We start from the raw sequence: 15,919 nt of genomic DNA, 5'->3' as shown, positions 1-15,919 counted from the left end.
GCAAAAGAAACAAAAGCAAATTTAGGGTCATTACATAAAAGCAAAAGCCATGGGTGTCTCGTGTGGTTGCTTATGTGGATGCATGCGCGCCCATTCTTTAATTTCGCCACCTCCACCTCCATCTCCTTTTCTACTAGATCATCAGCGCCTAACCATGATTTCACATTATATTGCATTCTAAAATCTAACATACAAATATATATGTTATATTTCTCTTGTAATTCTCATTTATGTGTGTATATATATATATAGTTCAAAGTTCCACATTCACTAATTACCTTGAAAATTAATATATCTCTCAGTCTAAGCTAGCGTATATATGTATGTATATTAAGCTCATATATATGTGCTTTCCACGCTATAGAATATATAATTGGGTGTGGATTTATTTTACTTTGAAAGTGGAGAGTATATAACAGCAACTATACGAACAGACAAAAGACGAAAAGCAAAAGAGGACTAGTCATCTTCATCTACTTTACCTTTATCTTTTTTCAGTCTTTAATTTGCTACACCAAACCACACTACTTCACTTTGTCATCTTATTATATATCTTCTTAATTTCTCCATTTCTCCCTTATATAACTCAATACATAGACAAAGACAAATTCACAATTCACTTCCATCATCATCAAATGGAGATATTATCTCAATTGTGGTCATTCTTGGGTCTTCTCACTGTCCTCCAAAACATTTTACCTTCACAACTTCTTTCTCTTCTCAACTCCTTCTATGAATCTCTCCAAGATCTCTTTACTCCCTACTCCTACTTTGAGATCCCCGAGTTCAATGGCTACTGTGGTGTCGACGTCAATGATCTCTACCGCCACGTCAACCTCTACCTCAACTCCCTCAACTCAGCTTCTCAGTGTCGCCGCCTCACTCTTTCTCGCTCTAAATCCTCCAAAAACATTTCTTTCACCGTTGCGCCCAATCACACTGTTCATGACTCTTTCAATGGCCATACTCTCTCCTGGACTCACCATGTCGACACTGTCCAAGACTCCTTAGAAGAAAAACGTAGCTTCACTCTCAAACTACCAAAGCGACATCGCCAAACCCTTTTATCTCCCTATCTTCATCACGTTACTTCACGTGCTGAAGACTTTGAGCGTGTCTCTCGTGAGAGAAGACTCTTTACTAACAATGGCCATGCCTCCTACGAGTCAGGGTGGGTTTCTGTTCCATTTCGTCACCCTTCTACTTTCCAAACCTTAGCACTTGAACCTGAACTCAAGAAGCAGATAATGGACGATTTAACCGCGTTTTCTAATGGAAAAGAGTTTTACCACAGAGTTGGACGCCCTTGGAAACGTGGTTATTTGCTTTATGGGGTGCCAGGATCCGGAAAATCAAGTTTAATTGCTGCCATGGCTAACTACCTTTGCTATGACGTATATGATCTTGAGCTCACCAAAGTTACAGACAATTCAGAGCTGAGAGCATTGCTTATACAAACTACAAACCGTTCAATCATTGTAATCGAAGATATAGACTGCTCGGTTGATCTAACAGCGGACAGAATGTCGAAGAAAAGATCACATTCACACCCGTCAAAAAAGCACACGGAGTCGCGATATGACGATGGAGAAAAGAATGGAAGGGTTACACTTTCAGGGTTGTTAAATTTCACTGATGGTCTATGGTCATGCTGTGGAGAAGAGAAGATAATAGTATTCACCACAAATCATAGAGAGAATGTGGATCCGGCGCTAGTTAGATGGGGGAGAATGGACATGCATGTAAGCCTTGGGACATGCGGGGTGCATGCGTTCAAGGTGCTAGCCAAGAACTATCTTGGAGTGGATTGTCATGGATTGTTTGATGTGGTGGAGAGTTTCATAAGGTCGGGTGGAGCCCTGACACCAGCTCAGATTGGGGAGATTTTATTGAGAAACAGAGGTGATGTTGACATGGCAATGAAGGAGGTAGTAACAGCAATGCAAACTAAGATTTTAGGAGGAGGTGGGACTCAGCGAGAGGTCATAGATTGTGATGATATGATGGTAGTAAGATCTCCAGAGAGTGTGTTGGTAGTAGGATCGCCGGAGAATTGGGATTCGTCGCCAGGAAAGAATGGAGGGAAGAAGAGGTCAAACTCAAAAGTTAATTTCTTAGTAAGGTTAAGATCTTTGACCAAATCCGATTCTGGCAGGAGGGGTGTATGACATATAATTACGTTTATTTGGTAGTGAGAAATTTTGGGTGTTTAATTAGTTGGTAAACCTTTTTGTGTGTGGGGCGTAAGTTTTCAGATTTATAATGTAACATTAGCAAGAAATTAATTACTAATCTTTTAGTTTTGATTCTATGGTATGTTTGAAATTTGAGAGGAAGGGTTAAAGAGAAAGAAAGTTGTCAAATTCCATCATAATCACAAAGAAAAGAAATTGAATATATGCCTGCCACTTTACCACAAAGTCTGTTTTAAGATAAAATTAAAGCAAATAATGGAAGCCGACCAATATCGCTAAGATTCAGAAAAAGAAACAAGGTATATATAGAGACTAGAGAGAGAGCTTTAATCATTAATTTATATCACTCTGTAACAATTAATTTAATTTACTCAACAAAGCTATATTTTGGCCTTAAGCTACATGCATTTACGACATCCTTGTCTTTGTGATTGCGTTCATGAGTTCAAGCTATGAAGTGGAATAACCTGATGAATTAAGCTCATCTCAAATCCGGATATCAGCAGGTTCTTTGAACAAATACCATTGAAGCTGGTTGGCACGTATCATTGCACCATTGTTTTTCTTCTACTTTTTGTCGAGAAATTGAGTTTTTATACTATACCAATTTCTTAATTTCTCTTATCATTCTGAAATATAGGTCTACCCAATTTTATATGGGGATAACTGCACTTGATTTTTCATTTATTGGACAGTAAGTCTCCTTATTTACCCTTTTTGTTTTTATTATATTTGCTTAATCTAATAAATTGAATAAATGCAAATCCATCTTCTTTATTCTTCAAAACATAAAAAAACAACACGTGAGGAGTGAGGACATGATGACACGAAGACCGGGTAAAAGCAAAGCCAAAGCCTCAAATGTACGCTTTCTCTTATCTTGCTGCCACTTGCGTAATAATAATATCATATTTATCTTCCTTAAAGCTACACAAAAAACAAACTAATCCAGTATCAGAGAGAGCGAGAGAAAGATTGGAAGAATGGGTGTGGTGATAATTGACGGATCAACAGTGAGGGCTTTTGTGAGTGACGATGAGCAATTCAAGAAGAGTGTTGATGAGGCATTTGCAAGTTTAGATCTCAACAACGATGGGGTTTTATCACGCTCTGAACTACGCAAGGCTTTTGAATCTATGCGCCTCATCGAGACCCACTTCGGCGTCGATGTGGCCACTCCTCCTGAACAACTGACACAACTTTATGATTCCATTTTTGACAAGTTTGATTTGGATAGCAGTGGAAGTGTTGATGTTGCAGAGTTCAGGTCTGAGATGAAAAAGATTTTGCTTGCTATTGCTGATGGCTTAGGATCTTGCCCTATTCAGATGGCTCTTGAGGATGGTGACCAGAATTTTCTCAAGAAAGCTGCTGATCTTGAGGCTTCCAAGATTGCTAATGCTGAAGCTTCTTCTTAATTGTATCGTGTTTATGTCCTCTTGCTATGCCAAGCTTTAATTTCAAATAAGAGAAAAGTTCCCTTTTTTTGAAATTTTATGTTTGATTGCCAAACAACTTCACAAAAATGCTCATCCTATTTATAACAAGAAGCGCATACCACACCCGCAATAAAACACAAAAAGCCATGACATTAGAACTGTCGTCATACACCAAATTTAAGCAACATGTCTGGGATCTAAAATTATTGAACAATTCACCTATTTCAAACTACCTAATCATCATCCTCATCACTGCTGGAACTGGAGCTATCATCTTCAATTTTACTTTTCAAATTGCCTAACTTCCCTACGCAAAATTATAAAAACAAACGATTATGCACTGAATACTAAAAATCAGAATTTTACAACCAAAAAAGTCCAACTTACTTGTTCTGTCAGAAGCCTCCACCCAATCTTGAAGGCAAACCAAGGCTCTTATTGTCTTTGGTTTTAGTGAGCTTTGATACGGAATTATTACTCGACCACCCATACTAAATGCACTCCCAGAATCAATTGTGGAGACCGGAATGGTCAAAATGTCTCGTGCCATTCTTGATAGCTCTGGGTATCTCATTGAGCATGAACTCCAGTACTCTTAAGACATCTACTTCACTATTTAGATCATAGCTTTGTTGTTCTAAATAAAGATCTAGCTGAGATTTCTCCTCCTGTGTCTGAAATCTTGTACTTTGAAAAGTTTTATAATCTTCAAACTCATCTTTAACATCGGAGATATTAGTGGCAACAACAGATATCCCGGTAGCACAAGAAGAGCAGACAGAATTTTGCATGTATTCATCAAACAAACTGTAAAGAGTGCCAACAATTTTCCCAACATATCGTTGTGCATCAATGCCATAAAGTTTGGTATAACAGTACTCAATAAACTTAACCTTGTATCGTGGATCCAAGATTGCAGCACATGACAAGATCAAGTTATACTCTGACCAGTATTTGCTAAATTCTAACTGCATCTCCTTGACCATACCAGTCATAAAATTTTCTGGGCCTCTTATTGCATCCAGCAAGAAATTATGAATCTTCCAGACACCCTTGAAATATACATTAGAGGTCGGAAATCTTGTTTCAGTAAACATATTTGTTACCTCATAAAAGACATTCAAGAATTTGCACAAGAGATTCACTTTTTCCCACTCATCTTCTGATAGGTTCTACATGAAGCTTTTATCCCATTCCCCTATATATATAAATGCATTCTTATAATGAGCAGCAACTTCTAGCATGTGATATACAGTATTCCACTGGGTAGGACAATCAAGGCACAACTTTTTCCTGATATCCAAATTCAAATTTTTAGCAATTATATAAAAATTCTTCTTCCTATAGGGGATTGCTTCACATACTTAACAGCAAGACGAAGTTTTCCAATGATGACACTAATGAGATCAAAACCAGTTTGCACAATTACATTCATAACGTGAGCACAACAACCCACATGAGAAAATGCACCATTACAAGGAAGGTTCTTCTTTGCATCAAGACGAGACCTCAGCATGAGAGCAACCTGATCAGTGGTTGACAAATTGTCCCATGCAATGCAAAAAACTTTATGTTCAATATCCCATTGAACCATACACAAAGCTATCTCATCTCCTGTGGATAAACTATCATATGAAGGCGGTATAAGTTTGAACCACAGAATCCTCTTCTATAATCTCCACTCATGGTCGATAAAGTGAGCAGTGACACAACTATAACAATCATCTGAAATAGATTTCCATGTAGCAGATGTCAAACAAATTCGACCTGGACATGTTGTCAACGGCTCCCGGACTTTCTCTCTCTCTTTCATATAAATTGATATGATCTCCTTTTTAATGGTCTGCCTACTCATCATCTCAAACTTGGGACATGCAACAGCCATTACACGTTTGAAACCCATATCCGCAACCAATCTGAATTTTGCTTATCAATAACAATCATCATTGCAATTGCTTTACGCATCTCACCTAAATCATATTCATGATTCCCCGAGGATGTAGATGCATCAATCAATGTGCCATGTGAAGTTGTATATTTTACATTACTATTATCACGTTTAGGGCATGAACTCATGTGACGCAATAAATGAGAAGTACCATTATTAGATTTAGCAGAAAAAACTTTCCGACAATATGTACACATAGCCTTTGAATCTTCATCATGCTCTGCTGGGATCTTCAGAAAGACATCCCACAACTTTGAAATTGTTTTGCGATGCTTAGAGGAACTCTCATATTCTTTGTTCTCCATAATTACAGGTACTTCACTTAGCAGTGACGTATTATTTAAGATATCTGAAAATTAAATGATTTACAAAAGAACATCACCAGCACACAATTTAGGAAACTAAGAAATTACATTTTATATCCAAAGTAAACTTTAGTTCCCAAGAACATATGCTAATGTGTATCACTTTTGATTAACTTTATACAAACAAAAATGAAACAGAGCAGAAAATTTACAGATATGAAGAACACATTAGTGTGTATCATAGACAGGAAGTTTGACATGAAAAATTGGTGAAGCATTGGTACATGTTTTGTAAGTTTAACATGATCTAATGCATTTAAACATGCTTTGCCAAATTAACAATGCAAATGAAGACATAACAGTAGAGGTAGTTGCCATCCATTTGCTATGTATAACAAAAGCAAAAACGTTTGAAATTATTGTAGATATTCAAATGCATAAGCAATATAGAAAACAAAAGATAAATCTTAGAATCAGTGTTCCTAATACCAATAGTGGCCACAAAACACTGCTGACAATACTATTAGGAAAGCTGGCCTTTTAAGACCTTAACTATGAAAAAGCTACAAGATTTACTCAACCAAAAATACAGGAAGGCAATAACAATAAAGCAATATTTCATTGAAAACAATATACGACAGTAAGAACTCAGAAAGTAATAATCTAGGATAGTAATAAACCTATAGGTATCATCTTATCTCAATAAAATTGTTAATAAATTCTTCCCCATAAGCAACAGGAAAGGAAATTTCAGGAAGGATTAACAATAAAAAGTAAAAACTCACCTGGATCAACCTTCTGCTGAAAATGATCTATTTGTTATCGGTGTTAAGAGAGAGTGGGAGAGCCTTACTGTGAGTCCGAGCAGTAGAGGAAGGTGAATAAAAAAAAAAATCAAATGGTAAAAATGAAGCGTCGCCTGAGAGATTCGAACTCTCGCGGGGAAACCCCATGTACTTAGCAGGCACACACTCGGCCAAAGCGACAGTTCGATGTTAGCTTTCGATACTTTATAAATAAAATATAATTGTTTAATGTTTTTTTGACACAACTGACAAATGACAATGGACACCACCAAACGAAGCAAAACAAAAAATCAAAAGATATAACAAACCCAACCCCCAACCCCACATGGCCATCCTCCATTCTTCAACAAGAGACTTGGCCATTCACTTACCATCTACCGAAATGTCATCTACCGCCTCCGCCTCCGCCTCCGCCACCGACAGACTCACTTGTTGGTGTCACCAATGTGATATGAGCGTCACCCTCCTTTTCTCCTCCACCTCCTCTTCTTCTCCTACTATCTCATTCCCCTGCCCCCACTGCCACTCCCTCTCTCTCGAACACATGGATTCCCCTCCAAATCTTATCTCTAATTCCCATTTCGACTTCCTTTTCGCCGATTACGATTTCGATTGTGATGATAGTAGCACTAGTGATACTGCATCCAATTCAGTGACCGATGCTTGGCACTCATCAATTACAAGTGTGGTAATATCAGATTGTTTGTCACAAGAGTTGTGTGTTATTTGTAAAGATGAGTTTTTTGTTGATTCAGAAGCCAAACAACTCCCTTGCAAACACCTTTACCATTCTCATTGCATCCTCCCTTGGCTTTCCCACCATTCCTCCTGCCCTCTTTGCAGATTCCAATTAATTCCAGGTCAGCTTCATTTTACTACATACTTGTTATATTTATTTATTTTTAAATGCTAAATTCAGCTTGTTAGAATCTGATTGCAGGCGATACATAAATCAAGTTTGAATCTGCATCGTATCATCATTCTGCTACTACAAATAAATTAAACAAGCTGTGATTGTGTTGTGAGTTGTTCTCTTCTCCACGATTAACAAGCTGGGATTTTGTAAGCTCAAATAAGAAAGTTTGTTCAACTCTAAAATGTTGCTATTTCATTGTATCTGTTTCCTCCAGTATTTCAGATTTACAACTGCTAACTCATGCCCATCTAATTTTCAGAAACCAAGTCCCTGTTCCATCTCGAAACCAACAGTTTTTTTGGCCCGAAATGGTGTTTGTCATTTGCATATAATAAAAGCAGGATGATAGATACGTGCTTGCTTTGTGATAAAAACCCATGTTTAAAATTAAATTAAATCAAGTAGCACAAACAGACACAGACAGGTGATGTGGCGCCACATCCTCCAATTAGATAAGAATATGAAACACCAAATTGTTTTGTTCAAGTAATCTTTAAAGGAAACTTTTTCTGCACGAATTAAACAAAAACAATTGTTCTTCAGATATAGAGCCAGAGCAGTAAGCATTCAATTTTAACCAACTTTCAGCAAACAACTCAAGTCAAAGTTGACCCAGTCCTCCATATGGAAACTTCTGTGAAGTCATTATCTAATTTATATACACGTAAACATAACGTGAATATCGTGGGAATTTCTGTCTGTGTTCCAAGTTTGAATCTGGATAGGCTTCATTTCCCAATCTCTATATAAGGATATACTTTCATGTGGTTTGTTAACACAAAATCGCATAATTTCTAATTGTCAGCAGAGACAACTCAGAGACTCATTCAATTTCAAGGTGAAGATGATGATAGTTGAAGGTGGGTTTGCGGAGATGTTGATTAAGGTGTTGATGTTCGCAATTGTTCAAGCTTTGGTTTATCTCATCCTTTCTAAATCATCAAACATCTTCTCCAAATCCAATTACAAGAGATCTCATAGTTTCAAACCAGCTCGCTCCGTTAGTATTCGAAGGATGCTTGCTGCTCTCCAAGACTTGCCTCCAGGTGGAGAGCCATCGCCTTCTTCAAAATCACCAAATCAAGATCATCCAACTGCGTCTTAATAATTAATTAGGAGGCAGCTGGGCATACACAAATATTAGGAGATTGGTGTGCTTGTTAATATGTATGTAAATTTTTAAGCGATATTTTTTGGTTGCTTGTAGGCAACGTGAAATTAGAGCATTCTTAATTGTAAGGTTTTATTTATTTATTTATACAGAGATTATAATATATTTGTTGAGTAATCAACAGCACATATGATTTGATTTGGATGCTAACTTCACAACAACGTGGGCACTTTAATTAATGGCCTTTTCAAGACTCCAACATATGATTTCACTTCTCACCTTCACCATTTCTCAAGTCCCATCACCACCCAATTGCCGGTTGCCCTACTTTTATTTATAGATGATATATATAACTGGACATTAATTAGCATGTATGAAGTATATATGAACATGAGATGGATCCATCGTTTCCAATCTGCTTTTACTACTTCCTTAAACCGAAAAGCCAACTTATGAATACATCTATGACTTCCCAATTCCTCTTATGGTTTAATTTTTTTCATAATGTTTTATTTGATTAGACGATCTTCTGATTCCAATATCTGACTCTTAACATTTTTTGAATATAAATAAAGAAGAAAGTAATAATATTTGTTGAGCATAAGGATAATTTGTGCAAGTTGAAACTTTTTAATTTGGTTAATAAGTTGTATAAATGCGAAACATGTACAATTTGGAGAAGAAGAATTTCCATGGATCTCGCAATGAATATGCCATACCACCATAACTTAAATTAATTAAACTTAAACTTGTAAAGTCAAACTGCAGCTCTTGCTGCTTATTTTTGGGCAAATGAAGTCAATTATCTTATAAGTACACTTGTAATTCATTATTGTACAATTTTATTGCAATGAGATAGATATACTTTTAATAACATTGGGTTAAATTTAAATCAATTCAGATAATCTCTATCATAGTATATAATAACCACAATATNGAAACATGTACAATTTGGAGAAGAAGAATTTCCATGGATCTCGCAATGAATATGTCAAACTTAAACTTGTAAAGTCAAACTGCAGCTCTTGCTGCTTATTTTTGGGCAAATGAAGTCAATTATCTTATAAGTACACTTGTAATTCATTATTGTACAATTTTATTGCAATGAGATAGATATACTTTTAATAACACTGGGTTATCATGATTCATGACAAGTTAAATTTAAATCAATTCAGATAATCTCTATCATAGTATATAATAACCACAATATGCAATAAATAAATTGCATCAAGGCATACAGCTAGGTTGCTTCATTTGACTCTTGTGAGAGAGTATGATTATCCAATTAATCTAACTTCCAAAGGACAGTTTCCTTTCATTATAATTTTTAATTCTACATCTCATCTATTTAACCCTCAATTATATATGCTTTTCTTCCTCATCTCAAGTCTCACCCCTTCTATTCCTTTCCACTTTATTAATGCCATGGAAGACCAAAACATGATGATACTCTCAACTCTGCATCCTTCATCCTCTTCTGATCAGCTCCCCATGCACAAAACTTCCCACAAATTCAAACCCAAGATTCGCATAATTCACATATTTGCACCACAAATCATAAAGACCGACGTAGCAAATTTCCGAGAGCTTGTGCAAAGACTCACTGGGAAACCTACAGGTGCAGAAAGAAAAGGAACAATATTGAAGAAGAAAACACAAAAACTTCCACTTAGCAGATCAAATTTCATTCATCATGCAAACAAAAGTACGTGGCCTGCAGCTAGTTTATTGCTTACTGAGTCTGGGGATCCTAATATTAAGGAAGAAGAAAATGAGAGCAGTTCAACTAATTTCTTCGATGGCTTTACAGATATCGATGGTTTTATTCAAGAGTTAATTAAGTGATCCATAGCTGAGAAATTAACTAAGATGGTCTTTGTCTTATCAAAGGCGGCTGGATGGCTTTCTTCTTCCTTGGATTTTCTTCTTTCATTGGCTAGGTATGTTATTGATGGTTTGGTTTGGTTTGTTTATTATAAATTTTGTATAAATGGTTGACTTTAATTAATTTTATGTCTCTTTGATGTAAAATACTGATGACGAGTCTATATGTATATGCTGACCGCTGAAACTTAAAGATAAATATATGTATTTTTCATTCTGCGAATTCAATGCTTCTACATTTGAGCTGAATCAATCTCAACCCATACTTATCTTCACACAAAGTTTTGATAAGAATGTTAGCATGAAGCAATTTTTCTCCCTCAGTCAAAAGTATAATGTTTCATACTTTGCTGGTTTAAACTACCAAAAACCACCCAGATTAATCGCCATGCTCTCGATCGTGTTATTATTGAAGTTTTGGTGTTCATATGGTTTTGTGACTATAAGCTTCCAGTGACTTATTAGGGTAGTCAAATTCATCTCAACTTGCATTATTATATTCAGAATTAACCAAAAACAACGTTCAACCCTCCCATACTTATGACTTATATTGTGTTTATCAGGAAGAAAGATAATTGCTTGATTTGTATGCTACAAAAAACGATATATATTTGTTTGGAGGTTTGTACAAAGAGTCTGTAAATAGACAAACATATGTTATCTTCAATGGAGCTTTGTTTTCTCTTGAAACAGAAGAAAAAAAAACTTAATCAATCAATTGTGCTGAGGTCAACTCTTTAACAAAGTCATCCACAACTCAACTCCCGAGGTCCACACCCGATGGTAAGCTTCATCAAAACACGCAGTCTTAATCCTCCACTGCACTGGGCTTATGTCATGTTGATTACACCACACATTAAATATAACGTCCATACCAACTCAGCTGCACTTAAAATAAAACACACCATGAACTATCAATTATCAAAACTTCATAGTTCCTCACTCGAAAATATTTATAAACTCTTTTCGACTGTAAATCCACGAACATTAGTTACATTCTCACTTGTAATACAACATCCACACATATGAAAGAAAGACATTAAAGATTCCTCTCTGGTCAACCATCTTGTCCCCTTCACAAGCTACTTGCATCTACATATAGCACCCAGGGCTTGTAACAGAATGAGAAGCTCATATTTAACATCCTTTATGCAGAGGATATTTAAATGAGAAAACAAACAGCTCAATCCCTGTTCCGTATCAAAAATTGAACTCCGTGCAACCTGAAAGGATAAATCAATTTTTAAACACCGTCCACACAAATTTCATTCCATGAAAGATTTAACTGTCACATATTTAATTTCAGACGTTATTAAAGGAAATAAATTACAAGATCTGCGATCACAAGATCACATTTGTATATGCTTTTGAATACATGCTGAAAACAGATTGAAAGACAGGTGTCATATAAAGACTCAAAAAGCAAGCCAAATATGCAGTTTTAGTACCAAAGTTCTTCAACAAGTGTCTGGTCATCAGTTGATGAAAACTACAAACTTTAATGAACAATCCCTTTGGATGGAGTGCGGACGCTGTGACTTGAGCAATGAACTTCTAACTCTTAAACTCAAGTCACATGAAAGTCCCTAAGAAAGAGTAAAAAAATATGCAACAAGAACTCTTACTTTAACCTTTTTCCTCTTCAACTTACACATAACTATGTAACACAAACTGAAAGAGACCTATCTCTAGAACCACAGTACATCAGAAAAACTCTTTTCTGTTATCGTCCCATCAGAGATCAATTGTCATGACCAAAAGCAACACCTATCCTTCCATTGATGTAAAAATACAGCTTTTATCTTTACATGGCATGGCTCAATGTTAATCTGAGAATCAGCATGTTCCTGTTGAGGAATTTATACCCCTGTACTTAATTTTGTCAAAGTCAAAACCACTAACAAGTCTCACTGAAAACACAGTAAATTGATGGAGAATCTGGAAATAAGTGTTTGTCTTATTTTCCATCCAACCATCGTCTATCATAATGATGCTCAATAAAAGTGGATGTTTCGCAGAATCCCCTCCAACTAATGATATTGGGAGGCATCAGCAGCATCAAAACCAGATAATTCTCTGTCGTGTCCAAGTAGCACAACAAAATCTGCTACAACCGCAGCCATGTAGTGATCTAGTGAGTTGATAAATTCATATGTAAACTATATCAAAAGCATGTCATACCTTGCTCCAATGAATATGTTTCCAAATTTTATAAGGGAGTGTTTCAGTGGAAACTAAAGAAGACAACTCATTCAGGCATGTGCATCAATCAACAACCCAAACAGCATTAGATCTGTTTATGACTAGTTCTTAGGTGGAGAAGGAGGAGACCCAAGAGTAAACCGGGCATGGTATTCCATTGAGGATTCTAGGAAGTGAAATTTGTGGAGAAGATCCCCTTAAACGATTCTATTAAGGCCACTGTATCATAATGTTATCATGTGGAAACCATCCTTGCATAAGCTTCTCTGTAATATATACATGCATCAGAAATCTAGAGAATTCTATTAAGGAATTTACCTTGTGTATTGACAATGAAGACACACCTTATCAAACCTCCCAAAATGTTTTTATTACGACAGAAATGAGAACAAACAGCTATAAGGGGTTCTTGGGAAGGGCATACCGAGCCTTAGCCACCGATATGTATCATAGGTCTATTGGCTGTCTTTGCAATATCAAACATCCCAGAATGTGAAGCTTTCTTCCTTTTGACCTGAAGCAGATCAGAAGTTAAAAGTTTAAAGACAATTGCACATATTGAAGCAGGAAATCTTGAAACCTGGAGCAAATTCTATCAGATTCAGACAATCAAGTAATGCTTTTATGCTTCATTATCAGGTCATATCACCCATTATGTTATAAATCAACACAACACTTTTGAACAAATTAAATCCAAACCTACAATATATGAATCAACAATACATAGTATGACTGATGAAATGAAGCTTTGACAGTTGTAACATATAGTGGGATGTGAGTGCAACACAAAGCCATGGAAAAACTTAAAAATTCATACCGCTGCCCCAATTATTTCCCTGAGCTCATCATCAGTCGCATTCTGTCGGAGGGGATCCCTTAAGCTAACCTATAAAGAAAAACCACTGGTAAGACAACAAAATCATGATAGACAACCGTGTAAGTCACAGGACAAAGCTAAACAATTTTTTAAGAGATCATATATAATTCACCTCTGAAGGACCAAAGAGGCATACTTTGAAGTTCCCATCAGCCAAAAGTCGCAATCTATTGCAACCAGCACAAAAATGCTCAGTCATGGATGTGATGAAAGAGACAGTACCACAATGCCCATCAATCTTGAAATTCTTGGCTGTTTCCGTTGGGTGATCTTGTATTCTCTTAAGTCCAGGAAACTTTTTTACCTGTTATTTTAAGATAATTTACTCAAGGAATGCACAAGGGAACATTCAGAAATCTACAAGCAGGATCACCTGTCAGAGTTCTACCTTACCACTGTATCCAACATCTCCGAGTATGATACAAGCTTCTTGACATTCCAAACATTTCCATCAAAAGGCATGAACTCAATGAAACGAACGTTAATTGGTTTATCGCGTGTCAGCTCTACGAAATCACACATCTCATCATCATTAAACCCACGCATCACTACACAATTCACCTACAGAGAAGGCAGAACATACAGAAAGGAAAGCTTTTAATTTTGTCCAACAGAAAGCCTTGGATAAGAACCAATTTTAGACAAGCACAAACTTAAAAAGAAATACATACTTTGACGGGATTGTAGCCCACGTCTATAGCAGTATTAATGGACTCAAGAACCCTTTGATGGCCTTTGCGCCTGGTCAAAAATTCGAATTTTGCAGGGACTAATGTGTCTAAGCTAATATTTAAATGAGTAAGGCCACACTCTTTTAGCTTAGGAAGTTTTCTAGCAAGGGTGAGTCCATTAGTAGTCATGGAAAGTGTCTTAAGACCTTTCAAGTTAGACAGATGATAGCATACTTGTTCAATATCTTTCCTAACAGTAGGCTCCCCACCAGTTAAACGAATTTTATTGACACCAGAAGTTACAAAAAGATTAGCCAAGCGAAGAATTTCACTGAGTGACAGTAATTGAGGGCTAGAAGTGAGGTCCACGCCCTCGGATGGCATACAATACTGACAACGTAAATTGCAACGCTCTGTCAAGGATACTCTCAAGTAAGTGTGCATCCTTCCAAATGAATCAATTAACATATCAGAAACAGGATTTTCTTTCTCTTTCTCTTTATCATTCTGAGGATGTTCCGAAAGGCTAACACAGGAAGTTGCATACATCATTTTGCTCATGTGATCATGTGTACCTCGATAGGATCCAACTTCAGAATCGACCTGAAGATATGAAGATGATTGGATTGTTTGTATTTGAAACTTAAATTTATGAAAGGATAATAACAGAATAACATACCAAGAAGCAATTGAAAGTTGTGAACCCCAGACGGAAGTTAGTGATATTAGGCAGATAGCGCCTCATGGTGGCCGCTGAAACCATAAGAAGGAAAAACATAAATAAAAACCGAATTGTCAAAGAGGAGGAAGCAAAAGACGATAGAAATTTCTGACCTTTCATGTGGTTCAATGGATGCTGGACCGCTGGTTAAATAAAACTCAAAAGGGGCAGGGGACCGGGGGGAGATACAGATGTATATATAAATTATTATAAATATAGTGTGGATAAGACGTGTCAAACAGTCTCACATGTTAAATGAATAATTACATCAGCCCTTAACTGAGGGCCGTCAGACTGGGTTCGTTTGGCTTTTGGTGTTTGGTGTTAGTTAGTGTTGGGTGCTCCTTCTCTTCCCACCTACATCGGAGGACTGGGAGAGAGAGCTGCAACAATTAACAGTACCATACGTTTCCTTCACCAATTTACATTCATAACCTTCACACTAGGTCTTATATGACTTATATTGTGTTTATCAGGAAGAAAGATAATTGCTTGATTTGTATGCTACAAAAAACGATATATATTTGTTTAGAGGTTTGTACAAAGAGTGTGTAAATAGACAAACATATGTTATCTTCAATGGAGCTTTGTTTTCTCTTGAAACAGAAGAAAATATGGTTGATCTCTTTTTTTTTTTTTTTTTCAATCTATAACTCAAAAAACTTAATTAATCAATTGTGCTGAGGTCAACTCTTTAACAAAGTCATCCACAACTCAACTCCCGAGGTCCACACCCGATGGTAAGCTTCATCAAAACACGCAGTCTTAATCCTCCACTGCACTGGGCTTATGTCATGTTGATTACACCACACATTAAATATAACGTCCATACCAACTCAGCTGC

At 36.5% G+C, this 15,919-nt stretch overlaps 6 protein-coding genes across 13 annotated transcripts; 4 read left to right on the top strand and 2 right to left on the bottom strand.

Moving 5' to 3' along the window:
* Nucleotides 1-570: 570 nt before the first annotated feature.
* LOC116133245 (AAA-ATPase At5g57480-like) lies at nucleotides 571-2,168 on the top strand. Its single transcript, XM_031418954.1, has one exon. It carries the CDS (start codon nucleotides 636-638, stop codon nucleotides 2,166-2,168), a length of 1,533 nt encoding a protein of 510 aa, XP_031274814.1. The 5' UTR covers nucleotides 571-635.
* Nucleotides 2,169-3,077: 909 nt separating this feature from the next.
* LOC116133260 lies at nucleotides 3,078-3,692 on the top strand. The gene has a single exon (XM_031418969.1). The coding sequence runs from the start codon at nucleotides 3,179-3,181 to the stop codon at nucleotides 3,611-3,613; it is 435 nt and encodes a 144-aa protein (XP_031274829.1). The 5' UTR covers nucleotides 3,078-3,178; the 3' UTR covers nucleotides 3,614-3,692.
* Nucleotides 3,693-3,763: 71 nt separating this feature from the next.
* LOC116133259 (zinc finger BED domain-containing protein RICESLEEPER 1-like) lies at nucleotides 3,764-6,799 on the bottom strand. Of its 2 annotated transcripts, none has more exons than XM_031418966.1 (2): nucleotides 6,673-6,799; nucleotides 3,764-5,931 (listed from the first exon to the last, which is right to left on the bottom strand). In XM_031418966.1, exon 2 carries the CDS (start codon nucleotides 4,729-4,731, stop codon nucleotides 4,144-4,146), a length of 588 nt encoding a protein of 195 aa, XP_031274826.1. In that variant the 5' UTR covers nucleotides 4,732-5,931; nucleotides 6,673-6,799; the 3' UTR covers nucleotides 3,764-4,143. The 2 variants fall into 2 exon arrangements, with proteins under 2 accessions (XP_031274826.1, XP_031274827.1); XM_031418967.1 differs by having other exon boundaries at nucleotides 3,764-5,550.
* Nucleotides 6,800-7,013: 214 nt separating this feature from the next.
* LOC116133226 (RING-H2 finger protein ATL17-like) lies at nucleotides 7,014-8,330 on the top strand. The gene is made up of 2 exons (XM_031418920.1): nucleotides 7,014-7,553; nucleotides 7,634-8,330. Exons 1-2 carry the CDS (start codon nucleotides 7,019-7,021, stop codon nucleotides 7,642-7,644), a joined length of 546 nt encoding a protein of 181 aa, XP_031274780.1. The 5' UTR covers nucleotides 7,014-7,018; the 3' UTR covers nucleotides 7,645-8,330.
* A 39-nt stretch (nucleotides 8,331-8,369) lies between these two features.
* Nucleotides 8,370-8,897, top strand: LOC116133225. The gene has a single exon (XM_031418919.1). It carries the CDS (start codon nucleotides 8,454-8,456, stop codon nucleotides 8,712-8,714), a length of 261 nt encoding a protein of 86 aa, XP_031274779.1. The 5' UTR covers nucleotides 8,370-8,453; the 3' UTR covers nucleotides 8,715-8,897.
* Nucleotides 8,898-11,493: 2,596 nt separating this feature from the next.
* LOC116133216 (GTP 3',8-cyclase, mitochondrial-like) lies at nucleotides 11,494-15,453 on the bottom strand. 7 transcript variants are annotated; one of them, XM_031418910.1, is made up of 8 exons: nucleotides 15,189-15,453; nucleotides 15,034-15,107; nucleotides 14,355-14,957; nucleotides 14,077-14,244; nucleotides 13,796-13,987; nucleotides 13,624-13,692; nucleotides 13,151-13,320; nucleotides 11,494-13,072 (listed from the first exon to the last, which is right to left on the bottom strand). In XM_031418910.1, the coding sequence occupies exons 1-7, from the start codon at nucleotides 15,193-15,195 to the stop codon at nucleotides 13,237-13,239; spliced, it is 1,197 nt and encodes a 398-aa protein (XP_031274770.1). In that variant the 5' UTR covers nucleotides 15,196-15,453; the 3' UTR covers nucleotides 11,494-13,072; nucleotides 13,151-13,236. The 7 variants fall into 7 exon arrangements, with proteins under 7 accessions (XP_031274770.1, XP_031274767.1, XP_031274768.1 ...); XM_031418907.1 differs by lacking the exon at nucleotides 15,189-15,453 and having other exon boundaries at nucleotides 11,494-11,827; nucleotides 12,786-13,072; nucleotides 15,034-15,181; XM_031418908.1 differs by lacking the exon at nucleotides 15,189-15,453 and having other exon boundaries at nucleotides 11,494-11,827; nucleotides 13,125-13,320; nucleotides 15,034-15,181.
* Between the last annotated feature and the right edge of the window lie 466 nt (nucleotides 15,454-15,919).

The sequence above is a fragment of the Pistacia vera genome, unplaced genomic scaffold, assembly GCF_008641045.1.
Source record: "Pistacia vera cultivar Batoury unplaced genomic scaffold, PisVer_v2 Contig267, whole genome shotgun sequence".
NCBI classification, from domain to species: Eukaryota; Viridiplantae; Streptophyta; class Magnoliopsida; order Sapindales; family Anacardiaceae; genus Pistacia; species Pistacia vera.
The sequence above is the reverse complement of the archived record's forward strand: the minus strand, read 5'-3'. Positions and strand labels throughout refer to the sequence as shown.

Bases quoted from the DNA above. Each gene is read 5' to 3' on its own strand.
- LOC116133226 (XM_031418920.1), top strand. From the start codon at position 7,019: ATGGCCATCCTCCATTCTTCAACAAGAGACTTGGCCATTCACTTACCA.
- LOC116133225 (XM_031418919.1), top strand. From the start codon at position 8,454: ATGATGATAGTTGAAGGTGGGTTTGCGGAGATGTTGATTAAGGTGTTG.
- LOC116133259 (XM_031418966.1), bottom strand. From the start codon at position 4,731: ATGTTTACTGAAACAAGATTTCCGACCTCTAATGTATATTTCAAGGGT.
- LOC116133245 (XM_031418954.1), top strand. From the start codon at position 636: ATGGAGATATTATCTCAATTGTGGTCATTCTTGGGTCTTCTCACTGTC.
- LOC116133216 (XM_031418908.1), bottom strand. From the start codon at position 15,132: ATGTTTTTCCTTCTTATGGTTTCAGCGGCCACCATGAGGCGCTATCTG. The intron at 13,988-14,076 runs GTAAGGTAGAAC...TTAAAATAACAG, and splicing joins CGGAGATGTTGGATACAGTG to GTAAAAAAGTTTCCTGGACT. The intron at 13,693-13,795 runs GTGAATTATATA...TTTTCTTTATAG, and splicing joins GCCTCTTTGGTCCTTCAGAG to GTTAGCTTAAGGGATCCCCT.
- LOC116133260 (XM_031418969.1), top strand. From the start codon at position 3,179: ATGGGTGTGGTGATAATTGACGGATCAACAGTGAGGGCTTTTGTGAGT.